Here is a 22,753-nt window from a genome sequence, read left to right as displayed (position 1 = left end):
CTGAAAAGCAGAAAAACCATAAAACATTAAATTACAGCAGAAGTCATTCTTATGCCCCCTGAATGTGCTCCCTACACATCCCACCCATCTCCAAAAAGAAAAAGAATGATACTGACATGCAACATCTTTGCAAAGGACTGAGTTTGAAGTATCACTTGGTGGTCCAACTCCAGCTCTGTTTTCTGCACTGACACGGAATTCATATTCGTTTCCTTCTAGAAGACCGGTTACTTTGCATCTGAGATCTGAAACAGGTTTCTTTGTTGCTCTCACCCATCTTAAACCTTTCTTTTCTCTTCGCTCCACATGGTAACCTGTGATTTCACTTCCACCATCATCGACTGGCCTCTTCCAAGTAACTGTGACAGTATTTTTAGTCACATTTGTTACTTCTGGTTTTCCAGGAGGGCCTGGAGGACCTGTTCAGGAAGAAAAAAGTATAGTTGAACAAAAATTCAAGTCTGTAGAAATTAATAAAACCACACTGTAATCTCATAGCTTGTTCTTACTTACCAAATCTATCCACCATTTTGACTGGTTCGGACTGTACTGGTTCACCCTTGCCATACTGATTTACTGCTGAGACACGGAAAACATATTCATTTCCTTGAATGAGCTTGCTGACAACATGCCTACAGGTCTCAATGTTTTCAGCAACCAATGTCCAGAGCAGTCGACTAGTTTCTCTCTTTTCAAGAACATAAGATTTTACTGGTGATCCACCATCTTCTGCAGGAGGTGTCCATGTAAGTGTTGCTTTTTCTGCTGAAACATTGCTGATCTCAATAGGCCCTGGAGGTCCTGGAATATCTAAGACTTTTACATGTACAGTCTCCTGCTTAGTGCCAAAAGGATTGGTTGCAGTGATTGTGTATTCTCCAGAATCTTTTCTGGCTGCATATTTGACAGTTAGAGTAGAAGAAGTCGGTTTGGTTTCAATGTGCACAAGCTCTGAGGGTCTGAAATCTTTTCCAGCTTTTGACCATGCTGAAGTTGGAGGTGGTTTGCCACGGATACTAATAGCAGACAGGGTGATGGTTTCCCCTGCTTTTACTGTTAAACCTTCCTTCAAAGTAGGATCCAGAACAATGCTTGGTGCCTCTGTCAAAACAAAGACCAAAAAATATTGATTGTTACAACAAGAACACAGGGATAATAAACAAAAGAGATTTGATAATAATTATTCAAGTAAAATTCTACCTTTTCAAAGCCATCTACATACCATACTCGTCCTTGCATATTATGGTTCCTGTGGATTCAGATGGAGGACTAATAGCTCCAGCAGTGTTCTTTGCTCTAATTCTGAATTCATATTTGCAGCCTTCAGTAAGGTCAGTTACAGTAAATGCACAGTCTGGAACATTCACGTGATTAGCTTTCATCCAAGTCTTTTTGGGTAAATCACGCTTTTCAACAATATAGCCAGTTAATTTATGTCCACCATCATATTTTGGTTCTGTCCAAATGAGTGTTACTGAGTTCCTGGTTACGTTGATAACTTCAGGTTTCCCAGGAGGATCTAGAAGAAAATATAATAAATAGTAGTTTAAAAAAAGCTATTTCAAATTTCAGAGTTTTCCTTTTTATTCTCTTGATGACTTACCAATAGGATCAAGTGCCACAACTGGTTCAGATGGAAGACTTGGTTTACCTACTCCAGCCATATTGATTGCCATTACTCTGAATTCATATTCCAGACCTTCAGTTAATCCTGTCACTCTGAAATCTTTCATTCTTATTGGCGTTGTATTTGCTCTCTTCCACAGAAGACTATTTCTTTCTTTAACTTCAATGTGATAACCTAGAAGATAAATGATGAGATGAAAATATGGGGGGTGGTCATAAAAATCTTAATTTCTCACAGCATTGTGAAACATCATACTGCCCACACTGCACATGCAATATGCAAGAGGAACACTGAAAACCAGGTTAAGAAATGGACATACACGATGGATTTATGTAATTGCAATGAGGAGGTGTTTGTAAATGCAAATTGCTGATTTTGTATTACAGGTGAATTTGGGTTTATTTCTTTACATATTTTGGCTCTGAGCAAAGATACTGTTTCTCAGTTAGTATTTTCCCAATATTTGAATTATTTATTTTTTAAAATAGGAAGTAAACCAGTGAAATCAGTCAATTCATCAGTCAACCAATCAATCACTCAATTTAGTACATAAACACCTGCTATTTTTATCTTGCCTTTTGACAGAGAGAAAGAACTATTAAGACTTGAAATACTAGGGAGGTTTTGGGGGATGTACCTGTGATTGGTGAGCCTCCAGTTCTTCTGGGATCAGTCCAAGTTAAAGCTACAGACTCATGCCGAACAGCAACAATATTGGGAGGTGGAGGAGCATCTGGGACATCTAAACAACATTAAAAAATGCAGCAATGTTAAAAATTATTATCACCTCTAAAACAAATGTTTTAGATTTCAAAAATTATAATGGATACTTACCAAATGGATGCTTTGCAATGACAGGATCTGATTTAAGGCCTTCCCCTACTCCATATTTATTTTCAGCCCTGACCCTGAATGTATATTCATTTCCTTCATGAAGTCTCGTAACTCTGAATGTGGTTTTCTGGACTGCAGAGGCACAAGTCACCCACTTATTGTTTACATTATCTCTCTTCTCTAGAACATAGTTAGTGATTTCTGAACCACCATCGTCTTTTGGAGGGCCCCATTTTAAGGTTATGGCATCTGCTGTGACTTCTTCAAATTTCACAGGACCTGTTGGTATGCCAGGTTTGCCAACAACTTTCACAAAAATAGTGCCTTCCTTGCTGCCAGCAACATTCCTCAAAGTTATTGTGTATTTTCCTGCATCAGCTTTCTGGCAATCATGTACTACAAGGGTGGTGTTAACTGCTGTAGATTCAAATGCAACTCTTCCACTCTCAGTAATTGCCTGGTCTTCATCCTTCTTCCAAGTTACAGTTGGGACAGGCTTGCCTTTCATAGGGATTTTAAGACGGAAGTTGCTACCCTCTTTAGCTGTATAGCACAAGTCAGGTAGATCTCTTAAGTCAAGTTCAGGTGCCGCTGTAAAAAATGAAGGAAAGCAGTTATTCCACTATGCGTAAACTCTGTGGTAAAATTAAGATGTTGTTGTAAAGGTGTCTTATTTCTATGTATATATGGTAATGATAGTATACATAAAATATAATTTGGGTAAGTAAAGCACTGAATTAATGATCTTGCTTCTCACCAACATCATCTCTTGCTACAATTGTGATCTCTGATGGAGTTCCATATCCAGCATCATTTTGGGCCCTCACTCTAAAAGTGTATTCTTGTCCTTCTTTTAAGTCTCTCATTGAGTAATGGAGGTTCTTCCCCCGCATGACTTCTTGCCATTTGTCATCACCGATCAGGACCTCAACAATATATGCAGAAATACGGCTCCCACCATCACTGATAGGTTTCTTCCATACCAAATTGCACGAGGATTTTGTTACAGCTGAAGCTTTTAGATCCACAACCGGCCCAGGTGTTTCTAGAAGGAAGAAAAGCATAGTAAATTTTCATTCAAGTTAAAAATAAAGATCATTTGAACCAAAAGAATAGGTGAAAAGGATTAATTTTTCCTACCAGAAGCTTTGACAGCATCACGAGTTTCACAAGGATCACCAATACCATATTCATTTTCAGCAAAAACTCTGAAGAAGTAAGATTTGCCTTCTTCTAGGTTAGTTATCCTGTAGCTTGTCTTTGGACATTCTGTTGTTACTGTGGACCATGATTTTCTTTCTGCATCACGTTTTTCAACAACATAATTTGTGATTGGACTGCCCCCATCTACTAGAGGAGGTTCCCATGTAATGAAGGCAGAATCTTTAGATGAGTCCTTTACAATCAGGTTAATGGGTGGGCCTGGAGTATCTGGATAAACACAACAACACCATATTTGATTTAGAAACAAATTTTTAAAAACCAGTTGCAAATGTTACAAATATATTATAAGGGGGAAAGCTCTGAGACTTACCAAGTACTTTTACCACAATGGTGTATGACTTTTGGCCACAGCTGTTCTCCAGACTGAGGACATATTTTCCAGCATCATATTTATTTACATTTTCACAACGCAGGAAGGTATCAAAATCAGTTGATTTAATGTCCAATCCTTGTCTATCTCTTAGGTTGGCACCCACTTTAGACCATGAAATCTTTGGAGGTGGACGTCCTCTTACTGGCACATAAAGTCTCATTGTGACTCCAGCACGCAACACAAGGACTTTCCTTAGTTCTGCATCAAGTTCTCCTTCAGGTGGAACTGTGTGTTTAAGAAAAAAACACCATGTAATTAAAGCATCATCTTGAAGATGATCACAAAAGTTACTGTGACAAAAATTCCCTTTTTACTGGCATTTCACTAGACTAACCAACTTCTCATGCTTATTATGATGTTAGTAAGTGTCCTGACTCCTGTTTTAAGATAATTTGCAAGTATACCTTTTCTTGCACTGATTTCACCTCCTTTTTCTTTTTTTTATCCCCTGCCTTTACACCATTTATGTTAGAAAGGCACTTAGTCTCTCTAGAATTCAAGGGAGTTTCAGAGCATCCTGGACTTTAATGATTTCTTGAACTAAGATAGTTTTGTGAAGCAATGCTTTTGCATGTACAGCAAAATGCATGCAAAAGCCAGCATGTCTCTTAAGGAGTAAGTGTCATACAATCAAAAGATATACAGCTGTTTAGAATACTAATCATGGCTTCAAATTATTTAGAAAATATGAAAGCGACTGAAAGTTTTAAGAAAGATAAGAGATCTGAAAATTCTAATTTAAGATTAGAAAAAGGAAAAAAGTCTTGAAGATCTAGTAGGATGTAGAAAGCTATGAAGCATACAAATGAAAAAAGCAGACACCAAATTCTATTTGGTTCCTAACTGCCCTGTTTTCTCCCAAATCAGCCACCATTAACCCACATTTTTTTGAGTAAAAACATGTTCCAAACAAATCTGAGCTTGTGTTCTGTGACAGAGTGCATCTTGTAACTCATCCCATAAAATGGAAGCAAAAGTCAACAAGGCAAATTTTTTTTGGTGAACATACTTAAAATGTCTTTGGCAGTGTGTTTATCAGGAACATCACTTGGATCGCTGTATCCAATCTTATTGACAGCATAGACACGGAACTGGTACTCTGTATCTTCCATCAGCCCTGTTACCACAAAATGTGTAGCCTGTAAATTCTTGGGTAGATTGCACCTGACCCAGTTGTCTGTGTCAGCTCGTTTTGATTCCACTAGATAACCAATGATAGGGCTTCCTCCATCATATGCTGGCTTGCTCCATGACAGGCTTATTGAATTACGAGTAGTATCAACCACTTTCGGGAAAGCAGGGGGTCCAGGAGGATCTGGGAATTAAAACAACATAAAGTTAGCATACCAAATGCTGCATGATAATATCTGGAAATAATAATGGAAAACATCTGAGACTTATAGCTTACATTGAGGATCACGAGCATACACTGCTTTAGATGGTGCACTAGGCTTGCCAGGTCCAGCCTTATTCAACGCTATCACCCGGAACTCGTACTCTGTTCCTTCTTGTAGTCCAGTAGCTTTAACAGTTCTTTCAATGACAGGTTTTCTGTTCACTTTTGTCCAGTTAAGAGCCTTTGTTTCACGCTTCTCGAGTATATAACCAGTTATTGGGGATCCGCCATCACTAGCTGGTGGCTTCCAGCTAACAGTCATAAAGTCTTTTGTTACATTGCTAATTACTGGTGGATCACAAGGTCCGGGTACATCTGTGGAGATTTATTTGAAAGTTACATGATATTCATAAGTATAGACAAAACCTGAGTGACTGATGAAACTGTTCCACAAAGCACTTACCATATGGGTTCTTAGCAACTGCTGGTTCAGTCAAGATGGGGTCTCCAACACCATATTTGTTTTCAGCACAAATCCGGAACTGATACTCATGTCCTTCTATTAGTCTCTCCACTGTGCAGCTTGTAATGGGTACGTTGGCACTGACTTGGGCCCAGTTAGGTCTGCTTGTTTCACGCTTGTCTACAATGTAGTTAGTAATTTCTGAACCTCCATCTTCCAGAGGAGGCTCCCAAGAAAGCATTGCACGATCTGCATACATATGCTTGATTTTGACAGAGGCTGGTGGGCCAGGCTTATCTAGAACAATTAACATCACATTGTTATAGTTCTATCTCTTGCTATACCATTTAATTATAAATGTATTTATTAATACACAGTCTTTAGCTTACCAAGTACTTTAAGCCTAATGGTTGCTGACTTTGATCCACTTGCATTTTCAGCAGTAATAGTGTAGTCTCCTGTTTGCTTCCTGTTAACACTGAACAACTCAACTGTAGCAAGATTTCTCTGAGTGGTGATCTTAACACCTTCAGAAGGCTTTAAAACTTCTCCTTCTTTCTTCCAGGTGATTGCTGGCATTGGCTTGCCATAAACATTTGCCTCCAGACGCACATTAGTTCCAGCTTTTACTGTAAGCTGTGATTGCATAGACAGATCCAACTCTATTCTGGGAGGAACTGAAAGGAAAGAGTCCAAGAGTTAATCAACAGTAGGAGATAAATGTCTCATTCTTCACATGAGTGCTAGTTCCCAACATGCACAGACTCCTTCCAGAGCTATCAAATGCTTTTAAATTCCTTACCATTTTCTGGATGAATGGTCACTGGATCAGAAGGCTCTGAAGGTCGGCTAATGTTAACTGCTGTCTTGGCAATTGCTCTAAATTGGTACTGAGCATTTTCTTCCAAACCAGTCACAGTGTACTCTTCTAGAGGTATTTGATATGGAGTTGTATTGCACCGCTCCCACTTATCACCAGGTAATTTGCAAGCTTCCACAAAGTAGCCAATAAGTTTGCTACCACCATCATGCTTTGGTCTTGTCCATACCAGTGATGCAGTACTCTTAGTGACATCAATAACTTCAGGTTTTCCAGGGGGATCTATGGCAAATAAAAACATATTATAGCATATTAAAAAAAAAATAACATTTAAAAACGGCTTTAATATTGCTGGGTCCTATTTACTGCATATCTAGAAAGTGCAATCAGAGTGATGTCATAGTAAACATAAAAGTATAAGCAGAAGGGCAAACTAAAAATCATAATAAGTTGCGGATATATTGAAAATTATCATAAAAATGGTCTGCAGCAAAGTATTGGTATGGATGACTTACCGACTGGTGCTCTTGCTGTGACAAACTCAGTTGGTTTACTGGGTTTACTTGCTCCAGCTCTGTTCAATGCATAAATTCTGAAAGTATACTCAAGACCTTCGATGAGGCCCACACACGGGTATTCTGTGGAGCGCACAGCTGTGTCATTAGCCTTCACCCACAGTAAACTGTTCCTTTCCTTGCGCTCGATGAGATAACCAGTGATTGGACTGCCTCCATCACTATCTGGCTTATCCCAAGCAACAAAAATGCAGTCCTTATTGACCTTGGTAATACGAGCATTCTTGGGTTCACTGGGAACATCTAGAAAGGAATGCAAAGATAGACATCAATTGTATGTTGTCTTACTAGAAAGTTTAAATAGAGGAAAGCTGCTATCAAAAACTGCCATACCAAATGGGTATCTTGCGATCATCTTGCCAGAAGCAAGCGGCTCAGAAATCCCAAAACGATTTTCAGCACGAACACGGAACATGTACTCTTCTCCAGGAATCAGTTTTCCAATTCTGCAGCTTGTCTTTGTGACAGAAGATAAAGCTGTTACCCAGTCTCCTCGGCTTACATCACATTTCTCAACTACATAGTTTGTAATGTTGCTGCCACCATCTTCAAGAGGTATGTGCCATGAAAGAGTGCAAGCATCAGCATCTATTTCAGAAATATCAAATGGAGGCTGTGGCGGACCTGGTTTATCTGCATGGAAAAAGTGTATTAAAAGAAAGGCATGAAATAAAATTGCAACCACTGGAATATAGCAAAACAAGCTTTGTATAAAGCTGGACAGAAAAACAACCAAATGGAACATACCCATGACTGTCACTTTGATTTTCTGACTATCAGTACCAGAGCTATTTTCTGCAGTAAGAGTGTAAAAATCAGTATCTTTTCTAGTCACATCCTTAATGATAAGAACAGAAGACTTTTCTGCCTTATGCACGGCAAGGCGGCTGGATGTAACTACATCTTGATCTCCTTTCAGCCATTTACAGACTGGCTGAGGCTTCCCATATACATGAGCTTCAATTCTCAGTTTCTTTCCAGCTTTAATGTGAACGTGATCAGGCATCAGAATCTTAGGTGGGACTGTAAAAAAAAAATCACACAGAGGCAAATAAATTCAACTTCTGTGACATAATAATTTACTTTTCTTATTTTTTAATGTGAAAATTCTCTGCTTCTTTTTTAAGTAGAGTCACCAGTATGCATGACTAAAAAATCATTAATTTAGGTGCTACTTATGGACAACTTCAGTTTCTATGGGTGGTAATATCCATTCCAGTCTTACTTTTACATTATTGTACAGTTTATAAGAGAATATTTATTAATTTGGATTGCCTTCACACACATTTATGTAGAGATTTGTGCACTATTAATGCACAAAATATAATTCCTTTTTATCTGAAACCTGTTGCTCACTTATTGCTCACTTTCTACAAAAAAATATGAAGGAGAAGAAAATGGAAGTTTTACTGAGGTAAACCTGCTTGTACAGTCAATCTTTCTGTTTACTTGAATTATTTTTCTCCTACTCCTTTTTTTGCACAGAATCAATTTTTTTCCCAAAAGAAACCTGACAGCAGGTTTGGTGTACTTCTTTCCACTGGCTAGTTTTCACTCTCCTGTTCCTGTACTCTCTTTTTATTCCCATGTCCCAAATTCAGAAGATTCTACTCATTTTGCCCTTACAGACATCCTCCTGTGTCTCAGGAACCCTGCCACCTTAAATAAGCCAACCTGTCCCCCCTGATTTTTGTTTTATATTCTCAACCAACCTTACAATATAAACCACTTATTTTCTCTTACATTAAAACAGGTCCAGCTTTCCCATTTATCTCTCAAACTACCAGTCTACTTTCTCTCTTTCATTTAAATTTCACTGAAAGTATTTATCATTTCTCCCTAATTCTTATCTTCTGATTCCAACTAAAACCATACCTGAAAAATTATTTATTAATTCTGAATTAATGGTCAACTTTCTTTTTTTTCTGACCTGTCAAAATATTCAGTACAGTTAGCCATAATCCTCCAGATAACTCCATAAAACAAATGTCTTTCTGTGACTCAAAAACCTGTATATCTCACTCATTTAATTATTAAAGCAGTACATTAGGTAGTATTTAAATTGTTACTTACTGAGTTGTTCTTTAATTTCATATTCTCCTGTAGCTTCTATTGGCAAACTTACTCCTACAGCATTTCTAGCTGCCACTCTGAAGTTGTATTTCTTTCCTTCTTTCAGACCAGCTACAACAATGGAGAGATCTTTAACAACTGAATATTCTGTCCAGCGATCTGCTGGTTGATCATGTTCTTTGTAGCTAACAATGTATCCATCAATTTTAGAGCCTCCATCACGCAGTGGTGGTAGCCAGCCTAAAGTAGCACTGTTCTTTGTAATTTCAGTAACTTCAAGTTTTCTTGGTGGATCAGGTTCACCTTTCAGGGGAAAAAAGAAACACATTAAATACTGAATTTCCAAGATTTTCTTGAGTAGTTAGCAATATCGTTCAGTTCAGAAACACTAACTTAAAAAATGCAAAAATCTGACTGAGAGAAAAACAAACAGAAAATATCCATGGAGGCAAACATAAAATATAAAGGCATACTCACTTAGAGGATCTGTTGCTAGAACAGGTTTTGGTATGTCAGTGGGAACACCTGACCCATATTCATTCACTGCTGTTACTCTGAAGTAATATTCATTTCCAGGCACAAGGTTCGCTATCTGGAAACTGGTTTTCTTTAGTTCTGCTGTGACTGTTGCCCAGGTCTTCCTGTCAGCCTCCCGTTTCTGCAGGATGTAATGTGTCACTGGGCTACCCCCATCATTCTCTGGAGGTGCCCATGAAAGATGGCAGGACATCTTAGTGACATCTGAAACCTTGAAGTCTGACACAGGTCCAGGAGTATCTATGAAGAAATTTTAATATATGTTAGCATTTTCTTCTTTAATAAGTTAAAATTAAAGGGGATCAAAAGCTTCCATGTGGAGGGAGTTAGTGTTAGGTGATAGAGTTGTGCTCAAAAACTGTTGCACCTAGGAGTCATAGATATTCCTGCAAGGAACATCCAAAATATTTAAAAAGTTGCCTTAAGGTATTTCTCTCATTACTTACCCAGAACTCTGACGTTCACAAATACAGCCTTTTCTCCAGCTGCATTAACAAGTGTCAATGAATATTTGCCTGAGTCATCACGTGTTGAATCAGGAATGACACAGAAGGCCATAGTGTCAACCAGATCAACTTGTCCTTTTCTAATAACATTGTCAACACCCATTCTCCTCCAGGTGACTTTTGGTGCTGGGCGGCCTCTCACAATGGCAAAAAGCCTAATAGGGCATCCTGCCCTGACTGTGACTAACTTCCTCATGCTGGCATCCAGCTCAATCTCAGGAGGTTCTGAAAGACAAAGAAATAAAACTCAAAGTTTTGCACATGAAATAAAATAAGCCTAAAGCAAATAAAGTTTTGTTGTAAACACCCCAAGAAAGGATGGGAAAACTCACCAAGAATTTCTTTGGGAGACACAGCTTCTTTCAATTCTGCTGGTCGGCCAAGGCCAACCTGGTTCTGGGCAGAAACCCTGAACTCGTACAATTGCTTCTCATCCAGGCTGGTAGCTGTGAATTCTGTATGAATAACTTGAGCAGCAACATTACATCGTTTCCATCCTGCTTCAGGATCAGCACCCTCAACCTTTGGTCTCATTTCCACAACATATCCAATAATTGGAGCGCCACCATCGTACACTGGTTTTCCCCAGCCAAGGGTTAAGGAAGTCTTTGTGCTATCAACCACTCTCAAGTTTGTGGGAGGACCAGGTGGTTCTGCAAAACAGTAAAAATTACAAATCAGAATACAGCTGTACAGTTTAGCAATTTGTTAACATTTAAATAATACAGAAAAATTCAATTATATTTTACCTATTGGGTCTTTGGCTATTACAGGTCTTGATGGCAAGCTTGGCTCTCCAAGTCCAACTTCATTTTCAGCACTGACACGGAACTGGTATTCGTGACCAGGGAAGAGATTTGTAACCTTCTTGCGTCTCTCTGGGATTGGAGTTTTAGTAACAGGAACCCATCTTAGCGACCGTTTCTCTTTCTTCTCTAAAATGTATCCTGTAATTGATTTGCCACCATCATATTCTGGTGGATTCCAAACTACTGTCATCTCTTCTTTGCTGACTCTTGTTACATCTGGAGGGTCGGGGCGTCCAGGTCTATCATATTTAGTTTTTGCAATAATTGGATGTGTTTCTGTTGGTGGGCCAGTGCCCATTTTATTCTCTGCACGCACTCTGAATATATATTCATTACCTTCAATGAGGCGTGTCACTTTGGCATAGTCTGTTAGGACAGAGGAAGAGTATGTAGACCAAACCATACGCTTGCTTTCACATTTTTCCAGGATGTAATTCTGTATTTCGCAACCACCATCATCTTCTGGAGGATCCCATGTAACAGTACATCTGTCACTTGAAATGTCAGTGACTTTCAAGTTTCGTACAGGACCTGGCTTGTCCAAGACAATAACAGTAGCATATGCTACAAAGCTACCAGCTGCATTAGTTGCTGTAATCACGTATTTCCCACCATCAGTACGCCTTGATTTTGTGAGAACAAACTTAGATGTGTCAGAAGTGTTTTCAATACTGACTCTTGGAGATCTGGTGAGATCTGTGGCATCTTTGTCTTTTGTCCAAACAACTTCAGGCTGTGGTTTTCCTCTGACTCCAGCCTCAATTCTAATTGGGTCGCCTGCTTTCACAGTTAGAACCCCACTTAACTTCAAATCCAGCACTGGTTTCTGGAGATCTTCCTTCACAACAACTTCAGCTGTTTTTACCCAGTTACTTTCACCGGCCTCATTCTTAGTTTGAACTCGGAATTGGTAAATTTTATTTTCCACACATTTATCTACCATGTAGTGTGTTTCCTTAATGCTGCCTTTGTGAACTCTTTCCCATTCATCTGAATCTTTCAGCTTTCTCTCAACATGGTAACTTAAATTGGGACTTCCACCATCATAATCTGGCCTTCTCCATTTCAGATATACAAATGTCTTCCCTTTCTCTGCAATGTGAAGATTTTCTGGCTCTCCAGGCTTGTCAATAGGATTGATAGCAAGGATAGGAGTCTTGGTCTCAATGCAAGGACCTGGACCTATTTTGTTCTCTGCACAAACTCTGAAGAAGTATTCACGGTTCTCGACAAGATTTGCCTTTACTAATCGTTTAGTAATATCAGAGGAGACAATTGACCATCCCCTCTGATTCGGCTGACGGTATTCTACTATGTAATTTGTAATTTCAGAGCCACCATTATCCACTGGACTCTCCCAAGAGATCATACAAGAGTCTTTTGTGACATAGCTTATTTTCAGGTTCTGACATGGTCCAGGTCTGTCAAGTACATTAACAACAGCAAAAGCCTGAGCCTGTCCACAGCTGTTCTTAGCTGCTATTATATATTTGCCATGATCAGATCTTTTGGCTTCTTTCACTTGCAGTTCAACATTAGGTAGATCATGAAGTATTTCAACACGCTTTTCTTGGACTAGTACTTTGCCATCTTTAGACCATGTTATTTCAGGATCTGGTCTGCCTTTCACCTTACCAGTAATACGTATTGTTTGACCTACTCGGACAGTAATTAAGTCTCGACAGGTCACATCTAGGCTTATTTCTGGAGGAGAAAGAATGTCTTTTGCAAGTACGGTTTCTGGTAGTTCTCTTGGTTCTCCCTCGCCCACAATGTTGACAGCTTTTATTCGGAACTTATATTCATTTCCTTCTATTAATCCAGGTACTCTGAAAGCACACTGTCTAATGAGTTCATCCTTATTAATCCTATTCCACTGGGTAGTTCCAGTTTTCTGACATTCCACAATGTATCCCAGAATTGGACTGCCACCGTCCTTGAGGGGCTTGGTCCACACAAGATCAGCTGATTCTTTAGTTTTATCTTTTAACTTTGGATTTATAGGTGGTCCAGGAGGAGTGATAGGACGTGATGCTTTTATTGGATCAGAGCTTGGAGATGGTTTGCTTAAGCCCACCATGTTTTCTGCAAAAACTCTGAATTCATATGTGTTGCCTTCAAAAAGACCAGTGACCCTGTATTTCATATCAAGTATAGGTGTCTTATTGACACGCACCCATTTACCAGATGCTTCCCGACGTTCAAGTATATAACCAGTTATTGGAGTTCCACCATCAGATTTTGGTAGTGTCCAAGACACTGTTGCAGCATTTTCTGTAATATCATAAACAGTTGGTTTACCAGGTGGGGATGGTGGATCAAACATGTACTTAGCAACTGTTGGTTCTGAATCCAGGGGTGCACCAATTCCTATCTTATTTTCTGCACGAACACGGAAAATATATTCACAGCCTTTCTGCAGTCGTGGAACCTTAATTTTTGTGTGACTTGTTCCAGAGCTAACCACTCCCCAAGTTTCTTTCTTTGATTGACGCTTCTCAACAATATAATTTATTATTGGACTCCCACCATCATCTTTAGGAGGGCGCCAAGAAATAACCATATATTCTGGCGTTACTTCAAGAATATTAATAGGACCAGTTGGTGGGCCTGGAACATCCAAAACTGTAAGGTGCAGTGCCACAGTTTTGCTGCCAGCTGCATTAGATACTGTGAGTAGATATTCTCCCGTATCTTTTCTTACACAGTCTTTGATAGTAAGCACAGTTGAGTAATTGTCAGTCTCAATCTTGTATTTGCCATCTGGTTTAATTTCAGTGTCATCAGTAACCCATTTTGCTGTGGGAACTGGCACACCTCTCATAATTGCTGGAAGGCGCACTGTGGTGCCAGCTTTAACGACGAGACCTTCAATTAACTTCACATCTAGATCCACAGATGGAGGTACTGAAATTAGAGAAAAATGGAAATTATTTTTTCAGGGCAAATGCTTATAGAAAAAGAGAAGAAAAAAAAACCAGTGAAAAAACATGAAAAACCAAAAATTACCTAGTTTTTCTTGGCACTCTATTGGTATAGTTGTATCTGGAAGGCTAAGACCAACAATGTTTTGAGCTCTCACACGGAATTTGTATGTTTTTCCTTTCTGTAAGCCTGTAACAACACAGTCTAGCATAGGGACTGTCTGGAACTTTGTCCATTCATCTGCACCATCTTCTTGATATTCCACCAGATACCCAGTTATCTCAGCACCACCATCACGATCTGGCCGATTCCAAACAAGGGAAACTTCAGTCTTGTCAACATCTACATGATGCAGATTCTTTGGTGGCCCTGGAGGATCTTTATAAATACAAAACCAAAATGGTTACTGGGATGAAAAATCTATGGTACCAGTATATCATGTTCATACCAACAGGACATCATCAAAATTACCAAATCCCATATGAAGAAAACAAATCATATAACTAAAAAAAACACTTACGCAGTGGATCTATAGCTTTGATAGGCTTAAGTGTTTCCACATATGGGCCTCTACCATACTGATTCTCAGCTGCAACTCGGAAGAGATACTGAGTGCCTTCCATCAGATATTTAGCCATATGACTGCGTTTCTTGGAGGACGACGAGATGGCTACCCACTGTGCAGAAGCTACGTCTTTTCTCTCCACCACATAGTTGGTAATCACAGAGCCACCATCATCTTCTGGTTCCATCCAAGTGAGATAGCAAGAGTCGCTTCTAATATCGCTGACGTTCAGATTTCTGGGTGGACCAGGCTTATCTAATATTCATAAAAATATGATTGATTATTTATTAGGTAATTGAAGTATTTCTTTAAAAACCTTCTAAATTTCAAGATAAATAATATTACATTTTATGTAATTTTTCATCCTTGCTCTGTTTTTTTATATTTGCAATTATAACTTGCTCTATTAACATGGTTTACAGATATTTTCCAGAAATTCCTTTATTTCTTAATCCCCAATTATAGAGCAAATAGATGTTGTACAGAAGGAACACAAAAAGGTTACCTAAGACCACAACTTTTACTGAAACAGTCTTTGAACCAGCTGGATTTTCAACTGTCAGGGAATACATTCCACCATCTTCATGGACAGTGTTACGGATTTCAAGTTTACTGCCAACTCCTGTAACTTCAATATCAGCTTTGGGTGAGACCTCATGATCTTCTTTCTTCCAAGTGACTTTTGGGAATGGAACACCTTTAATAACAGCACTAAGTCTCAGGGTATCTCCAGCTTTTACATGCTGTTCTCGTGCCATATTAGCATCAAGTATTAACTCAGGAGGTTCTGGAATCAAAAATACAAGTTTTTACAAAATGAGGAAAAAGAAGTTTATTCTTAGGTAAACTTAACTGATTTTATGAAACTCACCAAGCCTGTCCTTTACTTCTACCGGATCAGGAACATGAGCTGGATCGGATTCGCCTGCTGCATTGACTGCCTTGACCCTGAATTTATAGGTTAATCCTTCAGTAAGACCAGTGACTTTGTAGTTTGTTTCAGGACAAGAATCTGCTGTAAGATTAGCCTGTTTCCATTCTTCATCTCCAACTTTCTGAAACTCTACAAGGTAGCCAATTATCTTGCCATTTCCATCATGACGTGGTGGTTGCCAAGACAAATCAACTGAACTTTTAGTTTTATCTACTGCTTCTGGATTAACAGGTGGACTTGGTTTTGCTGTTATAAAAGCAAAAAAATAAAGAAATGAGAGAAAGTAAAGAACCTATTAGAATAATTTTCTAACTGAAACTGAGTGCATTGAAAATTCAATGAAATGTGATACTTTACCGATTGGATCTCTAGCAAAAATTGGCTTTGATGGTGGACTAGGATCACCAACACCAATTTCATTTTCTGCTGAAACACGGAATTCATACTGACAGCCTTCAAGGAGATCAGGTACTTTGAACTTTGTACCAGGGAAAATAGGGTCTTTGGTAGCTTTGACCCATCTCGTAGCCATTGTCTCCTTCTTTTCTACAATGTAGTTTGTTATTGGCTTGCCTCCATCATATGGCTTGTTCCAAACCACTACTGCAGAGTCTTTGGTTACATCCTTAATGATTGGCTGCTCAGGTGCATCAGGAACACCTGGGGTGAGAAGAAAAAAAGTGTTTGAGCATCACAAACAGAATAAAGATTGGAGTATCCAAATAAAGCTGAAAACTAAAATCTTACGGAAACGGTCCTTGGCTTTCATCTCATCAGAGATGAGAGGATCGCTTATGCCATACAGATTTTCAGCATAAATTCGAATCTGATACTCTCTTCCTTCAAGCAGCTTGGGAATTTTGCATGTTGTCTTCACTGTAGCAGATGTAACGGGCATCCACAAGTCTTTGTGTGTATCCTTCTTCTCGATTATATAATTTGTAATTTCACTGCCTCCATCATCTAATGGAGGTTTCCAGGAAACTACCATATGATCTTTAAAGACTTCATCAAATATAACTGGGCCTACTGGAGGTGATGGACGATCTGTTTAAGAAAAATAAAGCATATCCATGCTTTTTTATGAACTTCACAAAACAACATAGATCAAACAGTCTCAATAAAGTTAATATAGAATAAAATTCGAAACTTGACATCATGGTTATAATCAGGAATCAAGACTTCAGGGCTATTCCTCTGTAATACATGTCTGGCATACTGGAATTAATTCCTTAATGCTTATAATGTGTTTGGTGATTAACATTTTCTACAGTGTTGATATTTTCTAAATGCACATAGAGACTTTCAATTATTCATGCTGCATAAACTAATTCAGATTTAAATATGTGCTCAAATTAATAAAGAGCTTATTAGTGTGACTGAGAATGAAGTAAATTGAGTTATTGTAATAAAGAAGATGTTTCAATACTTGAATTTTATAAAACTCAATGAATTTTAATCACTAATAAAAACCAGAGACAATATTGTTGTTCAGTTAAACCTACCAACGACATTAACTTGACAAAATCCTTTTCTTGATCCTGTGCTGTTCTCAACAGTAACACAATATTTGCCTGTGTCTTCACGGACAGATTTTAGTATCCCCAAACAAAGTGTTGAAGGAGTTGTCTTGATCTTTATTCTGTCATCTTCTTTGACAACAACATCATCCTTCAGCCAAGTAACCTTTGGTGCAGGTTTGCCTGAGTAACGTCCAGTCAAGCTGAAAGCTTCACCAACTCGGACAATAAGCTTGTCTCTAAAGTCAAGGTCAAGTGTGGGAGGAGCTGAAAGACAATATTAAAATACACAATACCCACAAACGTCAGCAATATTAATATGAAAAAGTAAGGAATCAGTAAACGGAATTACTGCTTTAGAAAGAAATATGAAAAAGAAACATACCAATTTCATCCTTGCACGTGATTGGTTTAGTGCAAAATGATGGCTTGCCTTGCCCCACAATATTGCAAGCACTCACACGAAACTCATAGGTGTCACCCTCTTTCAAGCCTTCGACAGTGAATTTCCTGTCAAGCATTTTCTCCTTTGTAACTTTGTGGAATTTGTCTTTTCCAATGAGACGGCTCTCTAGAACGTACATGGTTATGTCTGCACCTCCATTATATTTTGGAGGGTTCCAAGTTAGTGTAACAGAGTTCTTGGTAACTGCTTTTACTTCCAGGTCTTCTGGACGGTCAGGAACAGCTGTGAATAAAGCAAAAATAAGGTAGATTAATTTCTCTGCATATTCAGAATCTTCCTGTGTATTAATCTCATATGACAGTTATCCAAAACAAAAATATTCTTACTTATTGGATCTCTAATGAGAATCTCTTTTGTTGTTTCTGTGAAAGGGCCCATGCCAATTATATTCTCCGCTGCAATTCGGAAAAAGTAGGCTTTCCCTTGAATGAGCCCCTGAATAGTAGCATTCTGTCTTGTAACTGTGTAGGTCACTGGAGTCCAAGCTCTATGATCAGATTCACGTTTTTCAATTATATAGTTGGTAATAGGAGAACCACCATCATCTTCTGGAGTAAACCATGACAATTTACAAGAGTCATTAGTTAGATTCTCTGTAAGGAGTGGCATTCCAACTGGGCCTGGCACATCTGAAAGCAAAGAAATAAAGTATTGAAGCATACATACTGAGTCTTGTGAAATTGTACTTGTTCACAAACACTGAAGCTGTTATTTACCTAGCACATCAACAATAATTGTCTTCTTCCTCTCACCACCATCATTTTTAGCAAGAAGAGTATATAAACCCTGGTGACTCCTTTTACAATTTCTGATGATTAAAGAAGAACTAATAGCTGTTTCTTCAATTTTGGCTTCTTCTGGCAAAGCTTGTTCATCCCTGCTCCAAGTCACTGTTGGAGGTGGTTTTCCTGAGACATATGCTATGATCCGAATTACTCCTCCAGCATGAACAACAATTCTGTCCCTGACACTTGCATCCAAATTAATATCAGGAGCCACTGAGCAAAGAGAAAAAAAAAAAAGTCAGTTATTTCTTTTTCTTACTTCAAGTTAGAGGTACTAAAAATGTAAATTAATATGATAAATACCAATTCTGTCCTTTATTTCAATGATGTCTGTAACTTCTCCAGGCTCTCCGATGCCAGCAGCATTTACTGCTCTAACTCTAAATTTGTAAAAACAACCTTCTTTTAATCCTGTTACAACGAACTTGGTTCCTCTAATTTCTCTATCTTTTACCTGGAAAAAAACATTGCAACATCAGCAAACATCAAGATATCATCAATTTCTCTGCAGAGTTTGAAACAAACCTTACATTAGATATTATTTCAGATTTACAGGTGCACAAAAGTATCAAGTATATATGGATCTAGCCCACACAGAATTCATCAGAAATTTTAAAAGAAATATATGTAATGGACCTACAAGCTGAAGATTCATCTTTTTTGTAACATATTCTAACACAGAAGGTTGCTAGAATTTAGCAATTACCATAGTGAAGAGAAGAACTGTATGTATTTTTGGACACATCAACTCTCATAAGTGAGAGCAGCAACAACAAAAATGGAATTCTGTTCTTTTATTTTCAAAACCCAATATAAAGTCTCTTGACCTGGAAACAGCATAGGAAATGCAGGTCTTACTTAAAATTAATCCATGTATTTATGGAGATATAAAAAATACAAAAAAATACAAGGTGTGCACCAGTTAAATTTTAAGTAATGCACTATTGAAAAAAATGAGGAAAATGTAGAAACACAGTAGTTGTAAAAGCTTTGGTATTGTCTGATACCAGTGAGGGTTACTTTTCTGACAGTTCTAACTTGGTCTTCTGAGTTTTTTTAATCACATATTACCTACATATTTTTCCACATCTTTAAATAAAAATTACAAAATTCTGTGTCTAGTAATTGCAAAGTTAACTTCATGCTGAGATCTTGTATTTTTAACATATGAAGAGAATTATGCTACAAACTTTTAGAAAACAACTTGAATAGCAAATTTATTTTTTTTTTTTCTGGAACAATTCATACTGTTAGACACATAGAGAAGAAGTGCAAATTCTGTAATGGTTTTCCACCTACCCGTTCCCATTCTTCCTTTCCTTCCTCTTTAAACTCCACAATGTAGCCAGTGACTCTAGAACCACCATCCTTTATTGGTGGAGTCCACTCCAAGTCTGCAGAAGACTTTGTCCAATCAGTAACTTTTGGTATAGGAGGGCCAGGTGGGGCTGAAAAATATCATCGTACAGCATAACAATGTATTATATGTTCTTACTTAAATATTTTCAAATTTATGAAAAAATAATTTAAAGTATTTACCAATAGGATCTCTAGCAAGCGCTGGATCAGATGGCATGCTTGGTGGGCCAACACCAGCCGCATTGATAGCTGAAACACGGAACTGATATTCAGAGCCCTCAATAAGGCCTGTAACTTTGTATGAAACCCCCAGGGTCATGGGCTTGATAGGATCTCGGTTGACCCTGGTCCATCTCTTTCCAGTGGTCTCTTTGCGCTCCAACCAGTAACCAGTTATAGGAGAGCCTCCATCATGTTCTGGTTCTTCCCAGTTTACCGTCATTGAGTCACGTGTTATACTGCTAACTGTTGGCTTGTCAGGAGGTCCAGGGACAGCTGAGGGAAAAAAAAATCACACACAGCTTGTAAAAAATATGCTAATGATACATGGAAATAGATGGAGTGCAAAAGAGCGATGCACTCACACAGTCATCATTGCTCTATGCACAGTCATCATTTGCCATATGCACAAGATTTCTTTCCTCATTCAGTTTCTCACCCTTATTGAGGTACATATAATTCTGTGAAAAATTAAATACCTTTCCTCCAAATAAAAACTGTCAATTTTTTTTCCTAGCCTTTCTGGATCACTACCTCATTTTAGTGCCCAGTCTAACACTTGCTGTTTTAAAAAACATTTTCTCTTGCCAGCATAACATTTCTCCTATGTCTGAACTATTCTGTCTATATTCTTTTTCAAAACTGAAGGTAGGAAATTCTTTCTGGTCTATGAGGCTAATAATGCCTCCAATACAATATAATAACCTGAATCTTATCAAATAAACACTTATTTGTTTATTTAAGCCTTAAAAATATTGAGATTGCATTTTAATATATGGAAGGAAAACACTTTAAGCACTACACATGCTTTTAAGAATCATGTATTACTGCTAAAACTCCTCAAGATATTTGAGAAAACTTAGTAGAGAGAAAAAAGAGTAGTGGCATTTAACAGATGCTGTACGCATACCAGCATATGGTAACAACTGACATAACCTGAAAGCTTGTTTCTACTTACTGAAAAGGTTCCGTGCTGTTTCTGGCTCACTATCCAAAGGTTCTCCAATACCGTATTTGTTTTGTGCCATAATGCGGAAGACATACTCATGGCCTTCCATCAGCTTGGGAACAGTGAATATGCATTCCTTAGGCTCATTAGTAACAGTCACCCATGTCTTCCTATTTGCTTCTTTTTTCTCTATAACATAGTTTGTAATCTTAGAACCGCCATCATCTAATGGAGGTAGCCATGATATTGTCATTTTATCGGCCAAAATGGATTCAAATTTAATAGGTCCTACTGGAGGTCCAGGACGACCTAAAAGATACATTTTAAGAAAGAAAAATTAATCAAGTATCAAACAAATGTTGCCAATTAATGTAATTGTAAGAGTTCTTGGTATGTACCTAGAACATTCAGCCGCATCTCCTTTGAAGCAGTTCCCAGGTTATTTTCAGCTGTTATAGTATACAAGCCTGTATCATTTCTGCGAGACTGTTGGATCAATAAAGTGCAAGTATTCTCATCAATGATCTTGTTCACATGTTGATCATACACCACTGGTGATTTGTCATCTGGTTTCTTTGGAGGAGCTTTTAGCCATGTTAATGTGGGGAAGGGTACACCCTTTATCTTGGCCACAATTTTAACATCTGTGCCTTCTTCAACTTCCATAAATTCTTTGAGCTCAATAGATGGTGGACCTACAACAATATTATAAAATATTATACAAACATTATATACAATATTATACAAAAATTTTAAACATACAATAGCATGCAATAATTTTAAAATGGAATTTGTATTTACTAGTATCAGAACTTACATGTCTGGTCTTTGACAACAAGTGGGCCAACAGTGGCTGAAGGCCTACTAGGACCTGCTATATTTACAGCTTTCACTCGGAATTCATATTCTCCACCTTCTACAAGATCCTCAACAGTAAACTTTGTTTCTTCCACATCACGTCTGTTGCACTGCTTCCAAGACTCTTTCACTTCTCCAGTACGATCCCAGCGGAGACATTCAACATTATAATGTGTAACAGGAGCTCCACCATCATTCTTTGGTGGTTTCCACGTCAGGCTCACTGTGTTCTTGGTTACAAGGCCAATCCTCAGTTTAATAGGTGGATCAGGAGGATCTTTACAACCAAAACAGAAGAGTTAATAAATCCACTATAGAGTACCATGTGGTTTTAAAGGGTTTGTTTGACTTTGATTTTACTTACGGATTGGATCCCTGGCTGTGGTCCGCTGGATGGTTTCAGCAGGAGGCCCAACTCCAAAACGGTTTTCTGCACGTACACGGAAGAAATACTCTTGGCCATTTATGAGATCAGGTACCACAAAGGAAGTACTGCCACAGTTTGGATTGACTTTAGTCCAGGCCTTCCCATCAATATTTCTTTTCTCTATAACATAGCCTCTGATTCTATCTCCACCATCATCATCTGGCATCTTCCATGAAAGTTTACAGCTTCCTCTTGTGACATCACTTACTTTTAGGTCTTTTGGTGGACCAGGGACATCTGTTAAGATAAAAGCACAGCAGACAAAATTTTACATAAGTGTGTAAAAAAATAAGAGTAAACCCTAATATTTGGACACTTTGATATATGCAAGCCATACCAAGCACATTGACTCTGACATGCACTGTCTTTTGTCCTGCTTTGTTCTTTGCTGTAATACTGTATCGTCCAGAGTGGCTTCTGTTGCACTCAGGGATTACAATCTCTGAACGTGTATCAGTTGCTTCCACCTGTGTATTTTAGGAAGAAAGAGACGTTATAGATCAACTTTGAATATTTATGTTTCAAAAATGCGACAGTACTGAAAAAAAATTTTTTTAAAAATTGCTTGC

The 22,753-nt window shown here is 38.2% G+C and overlaps 1 protein-coding gene across 1 annotated transcript in view; it reads right to left on the bottom strand.

Annotated features, from left to right (window-relative positions):
* Positions 1 to 22,753, bottom strand: part of TTN (titin) — a 238,044-nt gene that overhangs the window by 45,815 nt on the left and 169,476 nt on the right. The window contains exons 193-232 of the mRNA XM_079310285.1: positions 22,522 to 22,651; positions 22,122 to 22,421; positions 21,717 to 22,034; positions 21,298 to 21,594; positions 20,909 to 21,208; positions 19,912 to 20,226; positions 19,672 to 19,820; positions 18,676 to 18,826; positions 18,304 to 18,585; positions 17,914 to 18,216; positions 17,507 to 17,809; positions 17,107 to 17,388; positions 16,349 to 16,648; positions 15,959 to 16,261; positions 15,539 to 15,847; positions 15,173 to 15,454; positions 14,623 to 14,922; positions 14,187 to 14,480; positions 11,118 to 14,084; positions 10,701 to 11,021; positions 10,309 to 10,593; positions 9,803 to 10,102; positions 9,326 to 9,628; positions 8,000 to 8,275; positions 7,586 to 7,885; positions 7,193 to 7,495; positions 6,660 to 6,959; positions 6,247 to 6,534; positions 5,858 to 6,154; positions 5,467 to 5,769; positions 5,068 to 5,373; positions 3,996 to 4,283; positions 3,602 to 3,892; positions 3,219 to 3,506; positions 2,462 to 3,052; positions 2,265 to 2,369; positions 1,604 to 1,801; positions 1,223 to 1,519; positions 514 to 1,101; positions 117 to 419 (exon numbers count right to left, since the gene is read on the bottom strand). Of these exons, the coding sequence (XP_079166411.1) occupies positions 117 to 419; positions 514 to 1,101; positions 1,223 to 1,519; positions 1,604 to 1,801; positions 2,265 to 2,369; positions 2,462 to 3,052; positions 3,219 to 3,506; positions 3,602 to 3,892; positions 3,996 to 4,283; positions 5,068 to 5,373; positions 5,467 to 5,769; positions 5,858 to 6,154; positions 6,247 to 6,534; positions 6,660 to 6,959; positions 7,193 to 7,495; positions 7,586 to 7,885; positions 8,000 to 8,275; positions 9,326 to 9,628; positions 9,803 to 10,102; positions 10,309 to 10,593; positions 10,701 to 11,021; positions 11,118 to 14,084; positions 14,187 to 14,480; positions 14,623 to 14,922; positions 15,173 to 15,454; positions 15,539 to 15,847; positions 15,959 to 16,261; positions 16,349 to 16,648; positions 17,107 to 17,388; positions 17,507 to 17,809; positions 17,914 to 18,216; positions 18,304 to 18,585; positions 18,676 to 18,826; positions 19,672 to 19,820; positions 19,912 to 20,226; positions 20,909 to 21,208; positions 21,298 to 21,594; positions 21,717 to 22,034; positions 22,122 to 22,421; positions 22,522 to 22,651 (14,416 nt within the window). The remainder of the gene's footprint in view (positions 1 to 116; positions 420 to 513; positions 1,102 to 1,222; positions 1,520 to 1,603; positions 1,802 to 2,264; positions 2,370 to 2,461; positions 3,053 to 3,218; positions 3,507 to 3,601; positions 3,893 to 3,995; positions 4,284 to 5,067; positions 5,374 to 5,466; positions 5,770 to 5,857; positions 6,155 to 6,246; positions 6,535 to 6,659; positions 6,960 to 7,192; positions 7,496 to 7,585; positions 7,886 to 7,999; positions 8,276 to 9,325; positions 9,629 to 9,802; positions 10,103 to 10,308; positions 10,594 to 10,700; positions 11,022 to 11,117; positions 14,085 to 14,186; positions 14,481 to 14,622; positions 14,923 to 15,172; positions 15,455 to 15,538; positions 15,848 to 15,958; positions 16,262 to 16,348; positions 16,649 to 17,106; positions 17,389 to 17,506; positions 17,810 to 17,913; positions 18,217 to 18,303; positions 18,586 to 18,675; positions 18,827 to 19,671; positions 19,821 to 19,911; positions 20,227 to 20,908; positions 21,209 to 21,297; positions 21,595 to 21,716; positions 22,035 to 22,121; positions 22,422 to 22,521; positions 22,652 to 22,753) is intronic.

Source organism: Erithacus rubecula, assembly GCF_903797595.1.
Source record: "Erithacus rubecula genome assembly, chromosome: 8".
NCBI classification, from domain to species: Eukaryota; Metazoa; Chordata; class Aves; order Passeriformes; family Muscicapidae; genus Erithacus; species Erithacus rubecula.
Note: the sequence above shows the minus strand (reverse complement) of the source record. Positions and strands in the feature narration are given on the sequence as shown.